Below are 23,730 nucleotides of genomic sequence, written 5' to 3'. Positions count from 1 at the left end.
GCCCCAAGGGACACTAGGGAAATCTCTACGGAGGCACCGAATGTGATCCCGGTAGAGGAGGGGAGGACAGTGGCCTCCACCTCAGGTACGGAGTAGGGGTAGGTCAGGCTGAAAGCCTGTACTCCAAGTGCCTTACCCTTACACCTGGGGTCACCCCTTCTGTGATCCAGAGCCCTACAATCCCAACAAGGGGCGGGAAGTGTGCGGTACGGTACTGGAACTACTGGGACCCTGCTTTGCAGCAGGCGGACCTCTCCTCTTACTCCTACCCACAACAGACTTATCCCCACTAGTTTTTTGGGTCGTAGGAGAGGAAGGTTTTGGGTTACCGGACTGTGATTGCTTTTGGGACTCTTGAGCTTTCTGAGGGGTCCCCTTTTCTTTGTCCTTGTCCTTCCCACTGGAGTACCTAGGGGACACCTGGTGGGAGACCCACTTGTCAGCCAACCTAGCCAGCTTAAAAGGATCTAAAATGTTCTGGCCAGCAACATACTGACGCGGCTCTGGTGAACATGCTTCAGAAAAATGCTCAAAAAACAATAGGTGGGACAATTAAAAAGTTTTCACCTTGTATCCATCAATCCACCCCATCATGTTCATGTGCGAAGCACTCACCCAGTCAACCCAAGACACATTCTCTCTTCTTAAAATCCCTGAACCTTTTAAGGTATTGGGTAGGTGTCGTGCCAAACTTGGCAATCAAAGCAGACTTCATGTACTCATACTGACCCCTTTCTTCCACACTCAGTTTCAGAATACAGTCATATCCAGTTTGAGGCACTCTGCTTAACAAACACTTATCCCAATCTCTTATCAACATCCTGAATTGCACAAGCCATTTCAAACGCTTCAGTCCATTGGAGGATATCAGAACCCTCTGCACACACACCCATCAACTCTTTCATAAACTTGGTGGCTGGGGACCTGACACTCTCATCTGGTTTCGCTGAAGTCTCCAGTCAAGCTTTCTCTAACTGGATGCTCTGACATTCAGTGTCCCGGTTCTTGAGTTCAAGGTCCTTGTCTTTGAGTTCAAGATCTCTATTCTTGAGCTCCACTTGTTGTGCCAACTCCTTTCTTAAGCTTAGCATCTATTTCCAACTTGTGGTATTCAAAGGCCAATTTCATCCTTAATTACTCAAGCTCCAAGGCATTCCCTGAAGAAACATTGCTGGAGGTTGGAACAGAGGCAGTAGGAATGGTGGCATTCCCAGAAACAGATTCAGCAACAACCCCAGGGACAGAGGCCTCATTGGTTGCATCCCTTCCTTCAAGAGTTTCACCATAAGTCTGGTAGCCCACCAGGGCAGCTATCAGCTCAACCCTAGACTTATCCACAAAGTCTAACTCCCTGGCTTCACAAGCACTCTGGAGAGCTTCTAAGCTCATCCGAGTCAATTTACCATTCACAAAAGATCCATCACTTGTAATGCAGTTATCTTGTACACAGCTAAACCTCATTTTTAAAAAAGTGCAGGTATTTTGTAAGTGGCACGGTTATACACTGATTCTTAAAACCATGCGCATCTCACCGCTGCCACCAGTGTAAAGACTGGAGGGGGGTCTGTACTCCTGCTCTCTATATGTTAGAGGAGGGGCACAGACGACCCCAGCCAAGATTCTCTATTATGGTAGCAATGGACGAGCAATCAAGGCCTAGCTTTTCAGGAGGTGGTGTGGGCTGGTTCTTAAGTACAGTGTAGTCCCCAAGCACCCACAAAGGAATGACCACACACTGTATTAATTAAAACAGTCTTTATATAATTAACGTTCAAGGTTCTGTACAATAGCACGATAACTCACTTTGTACTCGGTTATCTATTATGGCAGATCTATACAGTTCTACGAGGTACCACAATCACTATTCAATCTCTTTAAAGTGCATCAACTGTACGGTTAAATGTCACACAAATCAGTTTGTAAAGGAAACCAACAATAGATATAAGAGGAAAGCAATTGGTTAAAGCAATTGGCAGAATACTGGCCCCGTTTGCCTAGACACAGTTCTGTGTGGAGATCCCCCCCCACCTGGGCAACCTGTAGAATAAAGATATATATCAGAAGCCCAGTCCATATATTGTTCACAAGAGTCTTTCCAATAGTTCAGCAACCTCAAAGTACCTGGTGTTGTAGAGTTCCTCGTCGGGAAATCGATGGTCCTTCTTGAGTGCACTCCCTTTAAGGCAGGAGCCACGGGTCATCGAACGTCCGACGATGAACAGCTGTGAATTGGCAGTTTCGTTTCCTATCGGTGCTCGTCGATGATGGAGCGTAGACGTCCTGCCAGGAAGAGGCGTGTTGGGAACCTCGATGTTGATAGTTCAGGACCGCAAAGAGTTTGAAGAACTTGGGCCCAGCAAGAGTGTTGAGGAGTCCGACGTCTCTATGGTCTTTAGGTGGCGGGAAACCCACCAGCAGATGCTCCTCGGCGCGTCAGCGGCCTTGACTTTCTCCGGCGGGACAAAGTGGTCGACGGTGCAGACGAGCGTGTCCTTGGATCAAATGTTCTTAGGCAACGGGAGCACTGCGGCTCCGGTCAGCAACAACAGTCGTCGACGGACAACAGTCCGGGCGCTGCTCCGAGGGATTCCGCGGCAGTCCTCGTCTCCGGTCGGCAGCCTTTCTGTGGTCTGTCTACCTGTAAGAGGATTCAATTCAACACTACAGCTAAGTCAATGCCTAGTCTGGGATACTGAATGGAACCCCTTATTGATATATCTTTATGTCCAGTTCATGCGTTCTGGATGACTACCCCTATATAACACCCCTCTCTTGGAATCCCCCTGATCCCACTGAGCCAAGAAGTAGTTCTGTTTTGCAAGTTAAAAGGTTTATTTGAGAATTTAAACAATATATATATATATATATATCACACTTTATAATAAATTAATAATTGAATATCACACTTAATCTGATATGATAAGGATTAACAACGGAGAATCTGGCACTAGCCCACTTCATTATAATCACTAAGGAGTTGACATGAAATGGATAAGGTAGCACACTGGTAAATAGGGACAGAAGAATAATGTGGTAGAGAATGCTTTATAGGGTTCAAGGAAATGCAAGGTTGAATGAATGAAATGCAGTATAGAAGATAAACTGATATGGTTTCACAAAAGACAAGGTAATCACTTTCCCTTTGTGGCAATTCACCCCCCCTATACAATGTAAGGAGATGGAAGGAAGAGCACACGGTTCAGGTATACAATCACAATGTAATACAGAGTTCCAGTTTCCCAGCAAGCTTAGAGGAGAATAGATATGAGTTTTACACAGGCTCAAAATGCTTTAAAATGTGATAGCAATATATTGGAAAATGTGCTAAAATGATTTTAATTCCCTCTGGAGGTTCAGGTTGAGGATTAGTTGGTTTAAATAAGTTCAGGCTTACTTTAGCAATGTTCTAGGAATGATTGGCAGGTTAAACACATGTTTGGCAAATGAAAGCAAGGAAGCTGCTGTTTTCACACGTGGAGAAATTTGCAAATCACGGCAAATTCGCGAGTGCGTTCTCCGTGATTGCGGCAAAGTAGGAATGCGGTTCTAGGTTAGTTGAAAAGCCAAGATTCCCAGCTTTCAGAGGAAAGTTACTGCAAGTCTCTAAGACAAACGGTCACGGAGATATGAGCGATATGGTAAAGGTCGTTTTTCAGATTTGAAATTTTAAAAGTTCAAAGTGACAAGTTACAGCTAGCAGCTAGAAATGACAGGTGACAGCTTTGCAAAATGACAAGGTACAACTTCTAGGAGACAGTTCTGGTTAGATTAAAATAGATTGAATTATATTATTTTAACTAAGAGATTGGTTCTGCACAGTTCTGCTAGGTACTCACAATATATTTAGAAATAGAATGGGCCTCGCCACGGATCTGGTTAGGTTTTCTTCACTCGCCACGGACGGTCTCTGCGCACAGCGGTCTGGGTCAGCTCTCTGGTTCTGCAAACAGCGGTCTGGGTCAGCTCTGCTCTGGTTCTGGATACTGCTCTGCTTTCTCTGGGTACAGCACTGCTTCTGGATCTTTCTGCACAGCTTTCTCTGGACTGTGGGATGTATTTACCCATGCTTCCGAGCCCTACCTCAAAACTGTGCAGTACTGACATGGAAAACATCATGATGGCCAGAGCTTCCCAGAAAATTCACAGGGAAATGCATGAAGAATAGGCTGCCACTCATTTTTGCCGATGTTATGGGCACCGAAGGACACTGCCTAAAACCACCATTGGACTACCCACACAGTAGTCTGAAACCATTGGGAATGGCAATGCTGATTGCCAAAAGCAAACCCATAACTGTTGGGAATTCATTTTCTTAAATCCCAAAAATGGGTGCAGTACCAGTACTCCCCACTATCCAAAAGCCGGCATTTTAAAACAACACCAGATTTTACTTTTTGCAAAACTGAATAAATGAACCCAAAACAGGCCAAAGAAAGACTTACTGAGAGGTGGATCCAATGTAAAGTTATATTCTGAAGTGACTTGAAGGTTTATAACAAGACTGGCTGAGCTGTGGATTTCAGCAGTTTAAGTAAATTTGGACTGAAAGACATTAAAAATCTCAAGGTTTAAGAGAAATGAGTGACCTACTTTGAGTGTCACATAGGTTGCAATTGTTTAAATGTCATAGTTTTGAACTTAGAATCAGCATTCTAGCTGCATATGTAAAAAAATTGTCTTGACTTAAACTGGGAAACAAAAAGTGACATTTTTATCTGAAACCTGGCTTAAGGAACTGAATTCTGCCTGGCAACTACCCCCATCAGGAGTGAAACTTGAGTCACAGCTGTGTTCCCAGGCCTAGCTGCCCTTTTGCTGCTCACACCAAAAGGGATATGACACTTCCCTGATTGAATTACCTGGGCTCTGCAGGAAATTGAACAAAGCCCTGTCCTGACTCAGGCAAATGTTTTATTGGCGGGAGTCGTAAATGGAGCTTCCTCTTGGCAGAAGCTGGGAGGGGCAGGGTCTCTGAGCTTGGCAGAAACTGGAAAGACTGGTTTCTGTACCATGTGACCTGAAAAGACACACCTCTATAGCCAGAATATGGTTTTAGAAAAAGATGAATAACTCATAGTACGGACATGTGAAAATTTTATAAATGACACCATAATTCTTGTGATTTTTCTGCCCACATTTTAAGAGGTTTTTAGAACCGGTGGCATGTTCAGGGGGGTTTTAGCGGAAAAGAGGATATTACTCAAAATGTGTGCATGTGAAAAATCTGACACTTCATCAACTAATGTCCATACTCCTTGCGCACATGTGTGTAAATTTGGGGTAATGTCCGGTATTGCAAATCAGTTAAAAAGTGCAAAATATTGCCATTCCTGAATGCAAGCTCCCAGGAAGAGCAGAGTTGGAACAGGGTATATCTCCTGTGATATGTGATGTGTGCATGTAATTCTAAACCAATGTTTACCTGTGCAAATATGTCTTTTGTTATCAAATATAGAATGTGTGCAATTTGACTGGGGAGTGTCCTCTCTGCAAGCCATAAAATGACATCGCTCTGACTCACAGTTCCTTCCCCAATCAAGTGAGAAATGGAAATTTGACCAATGATAAGTGGAGAGGGGTTGGCTAGTGATGCTGCTCACACACACCCATTTTAAAAACACATAAAAGCAGACAGACAGGACAGATAGGGACCTTCAAATCCATTTGCAGCTGGAAGCTCTGCCGGGAAAATCCATACTTTACCTCCATCAATCTCCAGAGAAAGCTGTGCAGAAAGATCCAGACTTTAAATCCCTCAATCTTCTGAATCCAGAGAGAGAGCAGACCCAGATCACTGTGAAGTGCAGAGACCAGAGGCGAGTTTAAAACCTGACCAGATCCGTGGCGAGGTCCATTTCACTCAAGAATATAGTGTGAGTACCTAGAAAACTGTGCAGAACCAATCTCTTAGTTAAAATAATATAATTCAATCCTATTTTAATCTAAGTAGAACTGTCTCCTAACTGTCACCTGTCATTTGCAAAGCTGTCACCTGTCATTTTCTAGTTGCAAGCTGCACTTGTCTTTTTGAACTTTAAAATTTCAAATCTGAAAAACGACCTTTATTTAATCGCTCATATCTCTGTGACCGTCTGTGCTAGAGACTTGCAGTAACTTTCATTTGGAAGCTGAGATCCTAGGCTTTCCTAGGACCCCAACACGATAGTGATAGTCCTTGTAGTTCTTCTGTAATAGCGCCCGGCGCATTCGTGAATTTTACCGCGATTTGCAAATTTCTCCACGTGTAAAAAAATCTGCTGCTGCTTGCCTTCCATTTGCCAGAAATTCGTTTAACCTGCTAATCATTCCTGAATCATTGCAAGAGTGAGCCTGGACTAATATTAACTAGATACCACTCACCCTGAACCTCTAGAGGGAATTAAAAGCATTTTAACATATTTTCACTCCATTGCCAGCACATATCAAAGCATTTGGGCCTGTGTTTTCATCTTCTGTAGTCTAAGTTGCTGGGGTGAACTGAATTACATTTGAATTGCATTTCTGAGAATTGTGTGCCTTCCTTCCACTTCCTTGCATTGCATAAAAGGGGGGGTGAATTGTACAAGAAAGTGATTACATTGTCTTTGCTGAAATCCTATCAAGTTATTTTCTTTACTGCATTTCATTCCACATTGCATCCATTTGAAACTTCATGTCAACTCCTTAGTGATTATCAAGAAGTGTGCTAGTGCCAGATTCTCCGTTGTTAATCTTTATCATCTCAGATTAAGTGTGATATTCAATTATTAATTTATTATAAAGCGTGATATATATATATATTGTTTAATTTATCAAATAAACCTTTAACTTGCAAAACAGAACTACTTCTTGGCTGAGTGGGGTCAGGAGGATTCCAAGAGAGGGGTGTTATATAGGGGTAGTCATCCAGAACGCATGAACTGGACATAAAGGTATATCAATAAGGGTTTTCATTCAGTATTCTAGACTAGGCGTTGACTTAGCTGTAGTGTTGAATTGAATCCTCTTACAGGACCCAGCGCTGATCTGCACGGCTCCTGGATGCTGCTATCGCTGTTAGGTTTGCTGGATGCTGAGGCCCACTGAGAAGAGTTCTCAGTTTGTGGGTTTAGGCCCTTGCTTTGAGTTCTGAATCAAGTTCTTTGGAGTTTTAAAGTCTAAGTGTTGAATCTAGTATCTTCTGGATGTTGTGTGGTCCGGCAGAGCATGTTGCAGCAAATGGAATTGAATGTCCCTATCTGTCCTGATTGTCTGCTTTTATGTGTTTTGAAAGTGGGTGGAGAGGCTAGCTTTCTAGACCCTACCCCTCTCCACTTGTCATTGGCCACTTCATCCTCTTCCCCTTGATTGGGGGAATGAAATGAAGTGTCATCATGATGAGGTCTGTTTATGATACAGAGAACCCACCCCTGTCAAATTACACACAATCTATATTTTGACCCAAAAGACATATTTGCACAGGTACACATTTGTTTAAAATTACATGCACCCATCACATAACACAGGAGGTATACCCTGTCCAAATCTGCTCTTCCTGAGAGCTTGCATTGAGAAATGGCAACATTTGCACTTTTTAACTGGTTTTGCAATATCGGACATTAACCCAAATTTACACACATGTGCGCAAGGAGTATGGACATTAATGATGAAGTGTCAGATTTTTAACATGCATACATTTTAAGTAATACCCTCTTAACTGCTAGCTTGCCCCCAGATCATACCACCGGTTCTAAAAACCTCTTAAAATGTGGGCAGAAAAATCACAAGAATTATGGTATCATTTATAAAAGTTTCACAAGTCCGCTCTATGAATGATCCATCTTTTTAGAGTTATGTTCTGGCCCCAAAGGGGTGTGGTTTTCCCCCAGCACAAGGTTGAATTTCTGTTTTTTCCAGTTCTGCCAAGCCAGCTTGCTCTCACATGCAGTGCTCCTCCCCTTTCCTTCCAGGAGGAAGCCACATTTACGACTCCCACCAATAAAACATTTGCCTGAGTCAGACAGGGCTTTGTTCAATTTCCTGCAGAGCCCAGGTAATTCAATCAGAGAAGTGTCATATCCCTTTTGGTGGGAACAGCAAAAGGCAGCTAGTCCTGGGAACACAGCTGTTGTGCAAGTCTCATCTCCTGTCGGGGGTAGCTGGTGGGCAGAATTCAGTTCCTTAAGCCAGGCCCCAGCTAATGTCACTTTTAGTTACCCAGTTTTCTGCATTCAAATAAAACTAACCATTTTTACATATGCAGCTAGAATGCTGATTCTAAGTTTAAAACTATGACATTTAAACAATTGCAACCTATGTGACACTCAAAAGTAGGTCACTCATTTCTTTTAAAGATTTAGATTTTTAGTGTCTTTCAGTCCAAATTTACTTAAACTGCTGAAATCCACAGCTCAGCCAGTCTTGTTATAAACCTTCAAGTCACTTCAGAATATAACTTTACATTGTATCCACCCCTCAGTAAGTCTTTCTTTGGCCTGCTTTGGGTTCATTTATTCAGTTTTACACAAAAAAAAAGTCTGGTGTTGTTTTAAAACGTCGGCTTTCTGATAGTGGTGAGTACTGGTAATGCACCCATTTTTGGGATTTAAGAAAATGAATTCCCCACAATTCTAGGTTGCTCTTGGCAATCAGCATTGCCATTCCCAATGGTTTCAGGCTACTGTGTGGGTAGTCCAATGGGGTTTTAGGCAGTGCCCTTCTGTGCCCATAACATCGGCAAAAATGGGTGGCAGCCTATTCTTCATGCCTTTCCCTGGGCATTTTCTGGGAAGCTCTGGCCATCATGATGTTTTCAATGCCAGTACTGCACAGTTTTTGAGGTAGGGCTCGGATGCATGGGTAAAAACATCCCACTTACCAGGGAGCTTTGACAAAGATCAGCTGGTGCACGAGGGTCCCTCATAGCTCGGGAAGAGGTCTCCTTACCAGATCCTCTCTTGGATCAATTCTTGGAGACACAACCGCTTTCAGATCGGCGAAGTAGAGCAACAGCAATTCTTCTCTTCCAGCAGGGCTTCAAAGTCAAGCTTCCGTTTCAACTCCAGTTTCTCTACAGCTTTTGAATGATTTCTAGCAGTGAGAGGCCCCAGATATACTGTTGATCTCCCATTAATTCAGCTGGGTCACACTCGGGCAACAAATCACTCAGAAGGGCATTCAGCAGTCAGTCAGCCAATCAGGCACACAGTGCATTCAGGCCATTGTTCTCCATCCAGACACTCCCAACACAGAATGTGGATTCGGACGAGTACCACGCCATTCAACACGACACACTGCATTCATACCAGTTTTGAGCAGGGTTGTCTCCGTCATTGTGTCAAACACCAGATACCAGACATTCACAACAAGAATTGTCTATTCGTCACACACTCCATTCACCCAGGTCCCACCCACAGGTGTACCCACAACATACGTTTGTTGGGAAGGCTCCAGCCAGTCTGGTGGCACGTCCCGACACTACCATATATGGAACTTCCACCCAACAGCCAGTCAGGGAGAAGGGACAGAGTCGGGGCTTCCCGGGACTTTGGGAAGATCAAGGTAACAGGCGATGGAAGGCAAGAGCCACGGGAGCCATCTTGTTTCCATCAGGAATCTACCGATTCCAAGGACAGCGCCTGGGCATCCCAAAATGGAGAACGCTCAGGGCACCTGTCAATTCAGCACAGAGCTGCCACCAACCCGTACCCTGATCTGTGGGCCACCCACATATGCCCATAAACATGCACTAGGGGCACAGGGTAGTGCCCCCACCCATGGTTGCCATAAGGGTATCCTATGGGTCTGTACACCAAACCAAAAGAGAGAGCTGCACCACTAGGAGTCCCACATGAACTCCTGCGTGGAAAACACAACATAACACACAATAAAAAGCAGTAAAGGACAAGGATATGGAGGCCCTGTCCCTCTGATGCATTTCCAGCATTACAGGCCCCCACATGGCATGCCAGATTTTCTCAAACATCTATCATTTTGATGTAAGACAATAAGCTTGCGCTCAATTGCGATGGTACTGGGTACTACTGTACAACTGCGAAAAATGAGCCCTGAATATCGGTCCTTCAATGTGGCAGTTTGTACCATTGATACCCAGTCCAAGGTCAAGACTCTTGGGGTCTTTATAGATCAAGAGCTTACCATGCAGGCCCAAGTTAATAGCCTTGTTTCTAGCACTGCGCATCCTCTTAAATTGCTCACTCAGCCTCGTCCCCTTTTTAATCCTTCCAGCTGTGCCACCATTGCACGTGCTATTATAGGGGCCAAACTGAGTCTTTTGCTAGGCATTACTAAAGGGGGCCTTAATTGCCTTCAGGTGATCCAAAAAATTGCTGTGCGTATTGTGGAGGCTTTATGTAGATCAGACCATGTGACTGCGGCCAGAAACGCCTTACATTGGCTCCCTATCTGCTGTAGGATCATCTTTCGCGCACATTGCATTACGCACAGATGCTTGTATGGCCAGGTGCCGCAGTATCTCTCCATATGTTTCTCCTGGCTTCCAGCTCGTAGACTCCAAAGGTCCAATAATGCCCGTCTCCTGGCAACTCACCGTACCAGACTTGTCAGTGTGGCCCAGGGACCCTTTCCTCGTGCAGCTCCGAACATTTGGAATGCACTACCACCAGATCTGAGAGCATGTACCTCGCTAGCCACCCTTAAGCGAGGGCTAGAAACCGTCCTGATTTCTTAAACCTGTGCCATCCTTCTGCAGCCTCTATCTGATCTGACTTCCTCTTTTATGTTAGTTGTTGTTAGTTTTTCTTTTCTAAGCGCTATTATTCCTCCGGGCTCTGTTATGCACTATACAAATAAATTAAATAAAAAAAAGATTACCCTATTATTCCCATTACCCTATTCCCATTCACTGACCATTCACCATACTCATTCACTTTGCTTCTGATGTCCTTTCCCCGTGTTACTGTCAAAAGAAATATTTTTTCTGCACTGGCTCTGAGAACCGTGGGCAAATGGTGATCCGAACCTGTCAGTGACTCCCCCTCCCCTGACACTGGCGGAACAGTTAAAGGCCCCGCCCCCACTTGTTTACACCATACTGCCTTCCCTGAACTATGCTGTAGTATTCCACCAGGACACTTTGTGCTTCCCCACCACCACCTATTCCCTGCAGGTTTCAGTGGACTGTGCGGCTAGACGCGGCTGTTGCACCTGCAAAGAAACAACGTGAGCCGTTTAGACTGAGACACTCTCAGTCCCAGCAGTCTTATTTTAGTGTGAACTGAACTCCTGCTCCTTTGAGAGAGAGTACATGCTGCCTTGGATTTCACTTTAGTAAGCATTAATTGTATGTTCACTGCACTCATTCTTTACTGAGATCCTTTTTTCCCCGGGCACTCGGTGGAGAGCCTGTCTCGCGAGAGCGGCGCCGGCCGTCATATCGCTAGACTTCGCCCAGAGCACGGGCGATCGTAGGGGGGGAACTGAAGGGAGCGGTCACACAGCGATGCTCCTCCTGCTTTAAATGCAAAGTACCAGTGAGACACTGCAGCTCTATACTATAGCTGCACACATGCAAGGGACCTATACGACTCATGCAGGACAGTGAAGTAACTGTTCCTTACTTTAATGGTCATCTATGTTTTGAATAATCCTTGAGTCTGGGTCTTGATCATGCTTGATAAGACATAGCACACTCCTACCTAGATGGTCCTTTGCTGCCTAATCGGCTTCCTAATAACAGGCTCGCAGTGGAAGAGAACCTGCCTGTGTCACTGCGGCATACTGTGGCATCTCGAATACGAGCAGTACTCCGGGGTGCGCCTCACTCATTCTGCGCCTCTGTAGGAAACTGGCTAAGCATTATGGGATTAGTAGTCCTATTAGTCCCGTAGTCTGTCTTCTGGTTTTAAAACCTTTGTAGTACACACTGCAGTGTACTCCTTGGAGAGGGACTGCAATTGTCATTGGATGTCTGAGGTGTATTTTGGGAGGGTCGGGGGAGTCTATCATGGGGCTCCTATAACCCCTAAAGCTCCTGAGTTTGAACATTTTGTTAAAATCATTAGAGGCTAAAATGTCAAACTCAGCACTTGTAATTTAGTAATGAAACACAAGTGTTCAATATAGCCACCAGTAACCGCTCTAACAATAGAAATCTTATCCTAAAAATAGCATCAATACACTTAGAATCTAAATGAATGAATAGCATACTACTTTGTGGCTTAGAATAAACATTAGTGCACACATGTGTAATCCATGCTTACCTTGTATTCATAGAGACACATATTACTTACCACATGGCACTGCAGTCTTTTATGGCGCGGAGTTCCTACACCATCTGGGCTAAAGAAGCACATACAAGCCCCTGAGCCCTCGCTGAGGGCTGGGACTATGATCTAGATATCTGGCTTTGATTTAGCATGTCAACAAGTTTCTTCAAAAATGTAGCCTTGGGAGACCTTTTTTCATGAAACACACTTCCACGTTTGACCAACACAACCTACAAGAAATATAGGGACATCTTATAACAATCATGTCTTCGATGTGCTGCTATAAGTAACAGACACTCTAAGTAATTGAATTCCCTGGTAGGGAAATGTTGGACATGGATTAATTTCTCATAGATAGCATGGTACACTTGGCTAAATTGTTCTCCGAAAGGCCTGCGAGTTGGTGACTGGCGCGCTGATTCACAAATAAATTACTTGCAGTAACTTTGACTTTGTCCTCCTTATTTGTTGCTTTCAGGAGTAAGTCATGAGAAAGTGGGGCTTATCACCAGTAACTTCGGTAATTTACTTCAGTTGTTTACTTAAATCGGTTGAAATAACCATCACGGTGCAGCACAGTAATATACATTGTATGTCATGAAAAGAATTCGCAAAAGTAGCGAATTTAAATAACATGTGTTAAAATGCAAATTCACCATACACAAGACCAATAAATAAAATGACAGAGGGGAGAAAAAGGCGAACACTAAAAACCACATATTTTCCCTAGTATTCCTGAAGCATAAAGCAAATAAGATTGTAAGGCCCACCCTGTCATAATTTCTGGGAACAGTTGTAAAAAGCATAAAACTGTGTTGGCTGTCACCTTGGGAGTTGAGAATAGGCCAGAATGCACTGCAATAAACACCATTATACCTGGGACAAAAATCTACAAAGTGATTGGCTGCTTCCTTATGACTTAAACAAAAGGGGCAGAAACTATCTTGAAAAAGTAAAACTGATTTAAGAGGTTAGGTCTCAATGGACCCAACCAGTGTCTGCCAAGGGTTTTCATATCCATACAATACTATATCACTTGATTGCCTGTGGGGGCCTTAGTATAAGGCTCCCTCTTAATTTATTTATGAGGTTTTGCATCTCGCTCACTTAAACGTTCCTTTAATATCCTCTTTCAATGATGTCTTTTTAGGAAAAAGAAACCATTTCCTGAAGCCAATTGTGCACTATTCCTGTTTTATGTAGGCCAACCATGTGATCTATATATAAAATGACGAACTAAGCCTTCACGGGCATGATCCCCTCTACCTCAGTGAACCTCATATTTTACTCCTTATGTTGTTCTCCTTATGTTTTTCAAATGAAGGAGCGAGGGCCAAGAGATACAATAATCTCTTTAAAAATTGATTTTCTACTGCTTGTAACCAGCTAAAAGGCTCTCCACCCTAAAGCTCAGTCTCGCTGCCGGCAAAGGAAAAAGATTTTTCTATAGAAAATGCACAACATTATATCTGATGGACAACTGCCTAGTGTGGGAACGATTGCTTCATTGAGATTTTCAGAAAAGGGCAACACCAAAATAAACAAATTCATTCAATCTTTCCAGTTGCATACAATTTTGTCAAAAAGAGTAGCTGTCATTTCTCTTTCCAACCACTTTTCGACACATTTATCGATAGTTCTAAGTATGCCATAAAACCAGACACATTTCTTTATTAGCCAGGACTGGTCAAATGGTGTTCTTGCAAGCTAATGTGCCTCATCTGCATAGCTTGGGAGTGGGGAGGGCTCCCCTCCTAGAAGTGGTACACCTAGTTCCACCGAGAGGAGCTTGAGTGTAAGGGGTTGGTATAAAGATGAAGTAGGAGGGGAGCCTCCATACAAACCAATTGGACCTTTCTAGTCATATAATAGTGGGCAGAACACACTCGGCCCAAATCGAACTTTACCATCGCTTCTGAATCTTGATGAAATCAAATGATAATGACCAGTACAGCAGCCAGGATACCCATGGCCCTCAGGGTTCACAGCCTCAACCTATAGGACATGTTGAAGTCTGAAGAGATGCCCATTAAGGCAGTGTAAACTGGGGCTTCTTAAGTAATGATACCCTGCCAAACGATGGAGGTTAATGGGTCAAACTTCTCCGGGAATCCTCAAGTATCTTATTATGGTCAACCTATTCAGCTAAACTTTGATTGGCGATTATTTTAGAGATGGTTATAGAGGCCGACCAGGTAAATATTGGTATATTCTGGTCTCCCTTTCTAAAATGAGTAATGTCTGCTCCGCACAGTCTCGAGGGAATTAAGCATGCAGTACCTATGGTGTTGAAAAAGCAGTGTGAAGTGGTGTTCAGAGATTTAGGTTTTGCAGAGTGTACATAGCCGCTGTGAATCAGCCACTCAGTGTTGTGTTAGGGGCACATGCCATGTTTCCATTGTAGACCTATGCTTCCTGCATGCGTGTGCGCAACAGAATCCTACTAAGCTGGCAGAATTATAGCTAAGCTTGACTATAGACATATGACTAAGCAGTCTTTGTTGCTTTTGCAGGTGGAAGCTGTTAGAATGATTGCAGATGGATCTGCACCAAAGATTCCTCAACCAACTGACGGAGCCACATATGATGCCATTGTGAAAAAGGAAACAGCAAAGGTAACACATTTTCAATAAGAGAGGTTTATATACTGGACAAGCACATGTTGATTGTAGGCGTAGGTATTGGACTGTTGACATTGGCTTAGTGAAGATGATTTTTGTTTTTTATCACAAACCCATCACAATATCCGACGCTACATTTATTTTTTTCCGTGTAGTATACATTTTGACACTGTATCGACCTAAATAATTATTAGTATGCACTTTCTGCAATGTTGGAAATTTTGCTAACCATCACCAGAGTAATGTTTGCTAAAGATACAAGAGTTAAACCAGCATTGTGATAGCGTCACTGGCTGTTTGTCTTTTCTTTTGCCACATATATGTTAAGAAAGAAAACCCTCTTTTTTCAAAAGTCTATCATTTTAATACTCTTAAATGAACGTTTAAATTCTAAATATCGCCACAAAAATTGACAATTATTTAAAAATGTTATAATGGTTTACTAAACTTGGATGTGATTGGATACTCCTGCATATTCTTAAAACTTTAAAGCAGCTGGGGTTGGGGTTGTGGGATGGAGTTATAAAATAGAGAAGGTATTTATATGTTGGCGACTAATTCATGTTTTAAGAAATTGTGTATATAATTCAGGAGATAATCAAATGAAGTACACTTTCCTTTTGTTCGTTTTCAAAAAATAACGTTTTATTAAACAAAATAAAAAATGGTCTTAAATGTGGTGAGCTGGAGTCCTTCCCCATCCAAGCCAGAGGGGACTGGGATGGGCCGGCTGCTACCCGATGTGCTTCAGAGGGGGAATGGAGCCGTATTCTCTGGGTTTGTCGCCCCCTCCGAGACGCAGTACTCTATTTTCCCTTTTGATATCATCCGCCCCTCAAACATTACAAGGGGAATATATGTAAGCAAGCCCCTGCCTTTGACTGGGACAAACTGCAGAGTAGCGTTCAAACCTAACCCCGGGTATTATTCGGAAACAACATACCTGTGTTTGCCAAGCAAAGACTATAGTCCCGACTGACCGTACACCGTAGGCACAACTTGCACTTCCCGTGGAAAACTAGGCAGACAGCCGCATGGCACCAAAAATTAAATTGCAGTGAATTCCAATATGGGGCTGTTGGAACAGCCCATATTTCAAACCGCAGAGAAGGTGATTGAAGGTAATAGTCAATGTACCTCCTACCCAATACCAGGAAAGACAGAGAGACCTGTGGGAAGCAGACATGCTACTCTCTGCTCCCTTCAGAGAAAGGGAGACCGCAGATGTTCTGCCATATCCAAGTAGGGATAGTATGTGTTTCGTCAACCTCTGTTTTATTGTGGTACTTTTGGTCGACCTTTGTTTGATAGTTTGACTTTTTGCTTGTTCTTTTAATGGTGGGTTCCTTCCCATGACTCTCCTCTCTTCTTCCCCTATGTTTAATATATATATATTTTTAAGTCTAACTGTTGTGTAGGAAATCGTAAAATATATAAATAAGTGTTTGAGATGAGGAGACTGCAAAGACATTTCTTTCAGGAGGACACTGATCATTGATTTGCCTAAATTTGTTGAAGCTCCTATGAAGTAAGATATATATCACCCACTTTCCTTACAATTCTTTTTATATATCAGGCTTTCTAGCCCCACCTTTCCCTTTTGGCTTTGCCAATTCATTGACCTATGGACTCATTCAAAGATGCTCCGTGCTGCTGGTACTTTAGGTCACTGCATGGCTAAGGTAACTAGGCCAAAGATGAAAGACTTAACCTGTTTAAACTAGTGAGGGCAATGAGGCCACTCAAAAGCGACCAGAGGTCATCATGGTGTGTCGATCAGGCGGCGCTTGAGCAAGATCAGCAGACTAGAAATAGCCGTAAGCGGAAGTTGAAGTAAGGATAGACTAGTACAGTCATTAATGGGTTAATTGCTTTGGATAGTGAAGGGATAAGTGTGCTGGAAGGCTAAGCATTGGATAGCTATATTCCGATATCTAGATTCTGTATTCAGTTGACCAAGTGCTTTATAAAAGCATGGGGGACTAGAGGGTAGATCAGATAAGGCAGACGGTGGCCCATTAGGTGCAGGATGCTGATTTATCCTTGACTTGCAAGCCAATGAATACAGGTTGCCTCTCAATGCCATCTCCTGAAATTGATGTGTGAGCCTGGCTTCTCAGACAGTACCAAGCCTAGGTCAACCAAACTTATCACAAAAATATTGAGGTCAATTTGACCACCAATTACCAAAATGAAGGGAGCACACTATGTGGGGAGATGGCGGGGTAGTCCACCCAGGAATCCACCCCAGTAACCTGAAAGGAGAGGCAAAGTCGAAAAACCAAGAAGATCCTAAGTTGAGAGAATCCTGAGAGAGACCCTGGTAGGATGGGTACAATATCGATAAGATCAGTTTCTATTTGCATTGGCTAATATAAGATCAGTTGTTTATAAACTCTACAAAAATCAAGCTTAACATTTCACATTCTGTAAAGTTATTTTTGCAGTGGTCCACACAAAGAAAGGCCACAAAATAAAATGGACGGTGGTAGGACTTGTACAAATTCAAAAGGTCACCATCTAGGAACCTTTCAGCTTTTAATTAGTTCCACAAAAAATTGATGTATGCCCCAATAGCATGCAATTGACATTTTGTCATGTGTCCAGGGCACTACCTACACACTTCAATGTGTTTTTGGTGCTATCTGTGGTCACCTAAGAAGTTGTGAAATGCCTAGTAGCCACGCTATCACTAAGCGTTGCACCCTCAAACAAGCATTGGCATGGACAATAGCCAATCGTCGGTTTAGCCATGTACAAGTGGAGAGAACATACTTTTCTTCTCAAAGGCATTGATAATGACTGCAAGAGAAAAAAAGTAGCATTTGTAAGAAAAGGCAAATTTATTGACTTTGCCACTTATTGTTTTGAACTGTCCTTGTCCGCAGCACGTTCTTCTGTTTATAGAGCATCAAGCTCCACCTGTGATACATAAATAGAAAATTATGGTGCAATCTTGACAATAATTATTCCAAGCAACTCAACCAGATTTGAGAAAGAAGTATAAAGGATTTGAGATTAAGTATTAAATATCACAGCAATGATATATCACATATCGCATGGCATGCCAAGTATCCGAAGGTCTGTGTATATTTCTATGCATTTGATATTGTCAGATTTCAGGTAAATCTTGCAAGCAAGCAGATCAGTAAAACCCAGTCAAAACAAACAGCTGTTACAAATCAATTGCGGGTGTCATACTTCAGTCTGTCACCATGAAGTCCCCAAGCTACCTCACTGAGAAACTCTATCTCGGAGGCCTACAATCCATCAAAAGTAGGGAAATGTGCACACTTGAGCTCCAACGGTGCAGGAAGAAAAACCAGAAGCTAGTCCTTTTCTGTCTTCGCTCCAGGACCCTGGAACCTCCTCCCTCAACCTCAGACTTGACCCAACGCATCTACAGTTCAGAAAGAGCTGTACACATTTTGCTTCAATTAATGGCTCCTTCATAACACCTAGGTCCACACACTCCGCCCTCTCCACCCTACTTGAGATTCGGTGATCTGCTCCCCACTGTCTCCTCCTGTAGTTGCTTGTAGATCCCTTGCTGCCAATTGCCTGCCCCTTACCCTCCTATATTAGCTTCCTGATCCCTTTATCTCTGCTTCCCTCACTGTGTTCTTCCCCCCTATGATTGTGAAGTGCTCCGTTGCTTCCCAGAACTAGGTCTGAGCTCAATAAAAGCCCTAGTATTAATAATAAAGTACTTGCAAGCAGGGACGTCATTTAGGGGTCGTCAGGGGCCGCACCTGTGACCCCTGAGGTCTTCCTTGCTACCCCTAAACTATTATTATTATTATTATTTTTTTAAAACCTTTTGTGTTTCTTTTTTTTCGAAATTGAGGCTACTGGGCTATGGCGAGCAGCATGTGGCTGTTTGTTTCTGTAGTGACTGGTTTTCTGATAGCTATAGCGGTTGAGATGGCTCAGTGGGTTAAGCACTCGTTGCTGCAATGTGTGTGTAATCTGCAGGTTCGACTCCCGGCAATGTCAACTCAGCCTTTCATCCTGCTGAGGTTGATAAATGAGTACCAACACAGGTTGGTTAACATTGTATGTATATTTGTTCGATATGAAGCGCTTAAATGTAAGTGCTATATAATAACACATCATTATCGTTTCACCTTGGACGTCTGCTTACATTCACAGTAATTTGGTAATATGGGCCTATACGCGCTGATATTAATGATAAATATGATGATCCATTCTTGTATAAATGTATATCATTTGACAGTAATATTGTAACCATATTTTCCCTAGTGTACTTAGAAATAATGCCATGTGATGCTACCTCCTGTTTTGTCAAGTGGTGAAAGGTTGTGATGTCACCAGAAGGTCAAGGGTCTTGTGGTGTCACTTCCGGTACCCCTCGCATTTTGGTGAAAGGACGTCCCTGCTTGGAAGGCACCTTTTCAGCATGGATTAAAAGAGTTCTATTTATCAGGTTGTTCTTGCTAATTAACCTGTTTAAGAGAAAATGTGCTGCAAGCCTAGCATTCTTTGGGCTATTCAGAAATTGTGTGGAACGGGCCGTTGAAGTCTGGGTTGCTGATCTTGCACGAGGATCCTATGCCCACTCCATCTCCCTTCTGCTCCTACCTGTGAGGTGTCTCGATTAGATGTCCCTGGCTCTGCTTCTAGATGTTCCAGGTGTATCTACCTTGTCTGACCTTCCAGGGGTGAGTGACCTGCTCCTGCCATATTGTTTTGTCAATACTCTCTCCTTGCAAGCATCTGTTTTCTTTTACATTAGAGCTGCCATGTCTGTGTGGTCTACAATCTGGTGTCAATAGCTGCCATTTTTAGACATGTGATCACTGTAGTTTGCAGCAGGACGTCCCGGTATGTAGGAGGGCTCATGCAGCCACTTTAGCTCTTATTGGTTTACATATCTATGCATTTACTTATTGCAATCTAGATTGGACTCCTATTAGCAATTTTATATTTTTTGCAAGAGAACTTATCCCCAACTGTCCAGGGGCCGAACTGCCAGAAACTGCACGTTTTTTTCTTTTACTGACTATGTGGGTGGTTCGTTCTGTGCTAAAGCATCTGGAGATACTGGGTGGGAGCATAGTAGAGTGTTTGTGTAGTGTGGCTGGCCCAAGGTCTGCTGTAGTGGCGTCAGTAATGTTGGAGGAGTAGGAAGGGGAATATGGGTTAGTAAGTCGGTTGGTATTGTTGGCACCTCTGGCGCGGCTCTTTGGTTGCTGCTTGATGGTTTCTAGCCATGTTCCTGGTTGTGGTTCTTTGGTCCATCTTGTCTCCTCTCAAGTTGTTTGTATGTGGTGGTGTTGTTGCAGGTGTCCCTTCAAGGTTGTCATTGTCTGTTGAATACCCAGGTTTAGAGCTGTTCCTTTAAGGTGATGTGGTCTTCTGTGGTTTTAATTTCTTTGGACATAGTGTTCCAGATGTTAGCAATTCGACATGAGAATGCTGTACCGCAGAATTTTCTTTTTTCGTAGTGTCTTGCCTCTATTTGTAGGTTGTTGCCGGAGGTTAGTTGCCTTACTCGGCGCTACTGGCTAATGCATAACATTGGATTATGATTTTTCCTGAGAACCTAAATCTGCATACGAGCGAAGTGTTTCTTCTTATACAATGCTATCCCAACAAGTGGGTGACAGTACACCCATTGCCACACCCGCACTTGCATGTCCTCTAATAATGCGAAAAATCTCTCTTGATAGTGTTTTCTATTTGTTCGTGTTTGTGTTACCTTTCTGCCAAGAGTAGCTCCTGTCACTAGTGGAGTCATGTTAGACAGAGCATTGTTTAGTGTCTGCCTTGGGGAGGTTTAGATCTCTCGCCTCAGCTTATCCCTCCCTCTGGAACAGCCTCCCTGCCTCTCTCAAACACGAGCAGCACCACCCTTTCCCTGCCCCTGGCACTTCTCCTCTCCCTTCCTCTTGCACGATCTGAATGACACAAGGCCTAGTAAGATTTTGTTCCCCTTTGTCTTCCACTTCCTCGTCTTGTCGACTTGACTTATATCATGTCTTATCATACCTTGAATTTCTCAAACTACAAATGAGTTCAACAACTTCATTGGGTAATTGGGATCAGGGTAGGGCACCAACATAAGCATGTCATGGGATTCGTGTAGCATGTGCCAAGCCAGAAAACAAAGATAAGCTGTACAAAAAAGAAACTAAACATAAAAATACATCTGGATGGTCCTTGTAGCTTTACATCTGAAATGGCTATCCATAATTATCATTACCATCCAAATTCGTTGGTAACAATGCTGCATCTAGTGAATGGACCTAGGCACTCCGATCTTGATTTTGTGCTATATAATTTTAGGTTGTGGTCCTCTCTCCTGCTACTCAGACTAAACTAATCTATCATCACCGGGGGGATAGCCCAGGGGCAACGCTCTCGCCTTGGAACGAAGACAAAGCGGAGCAACACAGGTTCGATCCCCGGGACCGCGCTTAGAAACCTCTGGGTATTAAGTGCATTATAAATAACCAATTTTAATTTAAAAACAAAGAAAATTAATCTGTGAAGTCCACAGTCATAGTGAATATCGGCATTCTCTAATCCACAGGAGCACCTTCAATTCATAACCAATCGGCCATGCTAGCAACTCATACATTGAGGTTTTCAGAAATGTGATTGATATTTTCATTTATTGTACCCTTAGTACAATATAGCTACTTGAACTTGGCTTAACCGTCTCTTTGGAGTTGACCTTTACTTTTGCCCTCAACCACTCCCTTTTCTTTTTCGATCCTTCTCATTCCGTATTCCCTCCCTTTCCTTGCTACAATCCTAGACTACTGCGTAAGCTGTTGTTGACCTCCTCCACCTTATTCTTTTGTCAGACTATATTTCTTTCCTTTGTAGAATACTCTAACTCGAAGTCCTTCTCATAATAGACCACCCTTACCTCCTGTTCAGGCAGAATTCTTATGGTTACCACCCCGCACTAGTTTCACCTTACTTAGTCCAAGATGCACAATTATCACGGACATAGGGGTTTCTTTTAACATTCTGTGGTTTAGTCTCTAATAATCCTAAATTAGCTGCACTGCTTAAAGGCTTTTTCCAGTTGAGTTCATGATTCAAAATTAAAAAATAAGCTAGTAGATTAAAACAAATGCACTCTTATGTTAAAAGTTTTCATACCATCTCCAATTGAAATTTTACAGAACTTAAGCAAGAAACATTATTATTATTTCATTCATTGAGTGCGGACCTAGCTTCGAGAAGCAACACAACACTTTACAGAGTTATACAACAATACAGATACATAACGGAAGACTTTACAGAGGTATACAACAGTACAGATGCATAACTGAGCACTTTTCAGAGGTAACAGAACAGATATGCAGTGGGGTGGGGATACAGAGGGGCACAAAGGAGGGTACAGCTGTACCCGGTGATGGGGAGGATAGGGGCAGCGTGGTCTAGCTAGTCAGGTGGCATGAGGGGAGATGTGATGGCCTAGGTTTTGAGGCAGAGAGATTCCTTCAAGAGGTGTGTCTTGAGTTCTTTTCTGAATTGTAGGAACATGGAGGTGAGTCTGATGCTGATGGGGAGGAGGTTGCATGTGTTGGGACGTAGGCAGAGATGGCTTGTTTTCTGGCCCTTTCCTTTTTGCAGTGGCCGATATCAAGTTTTCACGTGTGCTGGCTTCTGGTCGTGTGCTGCCCACTAGAGTTTCTCTGCAGGGCAGCTGGTTGACTTGAGGCCAACTGCCTTATAGATGATGCAGCAAGACTTGATGGTGAATCGTGGGAGCCAATGAAGGTTGATGAGGGCCGGGGTGATGTGCTCATATCTGTGTAGACCCTTGATGAGGTGTGCAGCTGCGTGTAGGACGCTTCTCAGGGGCACAAGGGAGGATGACGGGAGGCCTTCAAGGAGTGCATTTCCCCATCCAAGTGGGATAGGACCAGTGCATGAACGGCAGATCTGAAGGTGTCTGGAGGGAGGACGACTTTGACTTTCTGCAGGAGGGAGAGCTGTTACCAAGCTGTGTGCAGTTTCTTAGCTATGTGTGTCTTGAAGGAGTGGTGTTTGTCGATGTTGAACCCGAGGGACTTGGCGCAGGAGGGGAGCTCAGTGTGAAGCCCTCAGTTCATGATTGTTGGGCAGATCCGTATGTCTGGGTGTTTGGTGTTTTTGGTGAGTTGTAGGAATTCGGGCTTGCAGGGGTTGTGCTTCAAGTATGCACTGGACATCCAAGACTTGATCAGCGATAAGCAGGTTTTGAGACTATGAATGTCCTTGATGGAGTCGATCTTGAGGTATAGCTGTGTGTCGTCAAGCATATTGGTGGATGTGGATGTTGCGTGTGTGTGTGTGTGGCTAGGAGGGCTCCCAGTGGCTCCATGCATTGATTGAAGATAACTTGGAAGAGGATGGAACCCTGCCGGACGCCACAGGTGACGGGTAGCATTGGCAGTCTATGAGTCTATCTGAACAAACTGCCAATGGTTGGCGAGGTAGGACTTGAGCCAATGGTACCACTATTTTACTCAGCATAAAGCCAAAGAGCCGTGGCCACCTCCTGCATGCCTGTGCAAGTGTGTTCTAATAGCACAAGATTGTCTGCGTATGCTAGTACTGTTCAGTGGGTCTCATCGAGTTTTGGCAGGCAACCCCTAACACATGCCAGACAATGGGGAAGATCAGATAAATATAAATTAAAAGAAGGGTAGCCAAGACACAACCCTGTGTAACACCACAATTTGAGACAACTGTCTTAGTCAAGGACCCCCCTGCATCCATATGAAGTAACTTGATATAGTACAATAGATCTGGGGGACATCCATAACATTCTAACTTCTTCCAAAGAAGATGCCTGTTCACTGAATTAAAAGCAGTCTTAAAATCAATAAATAAGGCATGCTATGGAGGTGTGTTCTTTCTATTGGCCTGTTCCACCA

At 43.5% G+C, this 23,730-nt stretch overlaps 1 protein-coding gene across 4 annotated transcripts in view; it reads left to right on the top strand.

Annotated features, from left to right (window-relative positions):
- The window catches only part of ALDH1L1 (aldehyde dehydrogenase 1 family member L1), a 685,374-nt gene that overhangs the window by 318,688 nt on the left and 342,956 nt on the right, over positions 1 to 23,730 (top strand). For all 4 annotated transcript variants that reach the window (XM_069643393.1, XM_069643394.1, XM_069643395.1 and 1 more), the window contains one exon: positions 14,720 to 14,821. In XM_069643393.1, coding sequence (XP_069499494.1) covers positions 14,720 to 14,821 — 102 coding nt within the window. The remainder of the gene's footprint in view (positions 1 to 14,719; positions 14,822 to 23,730) is intronic.

The sequence above is a fragment of the Ambystoma mexicanum genome, chromosome 2p, assembly GCF_040938575.1.
Source record: "Ambystoma mexicanum isolate Mex_15411 chromosome 2p, UKY_AmexF1_1, whole genome shotgun sequence".
NCBI classification, from domain to species: domain Eukaryota; kingdom Metazoa; phylum Chordata; class Amphibia; order Caudata; family Ambystomatidae; genus Ambystoma; species Ambystoma mexicanum.
The sequence above is the reverse complement of the archived record's forward strand: the minus strand, read 5'-3'. Positions and strand labels throughout refer to the sequence as shown.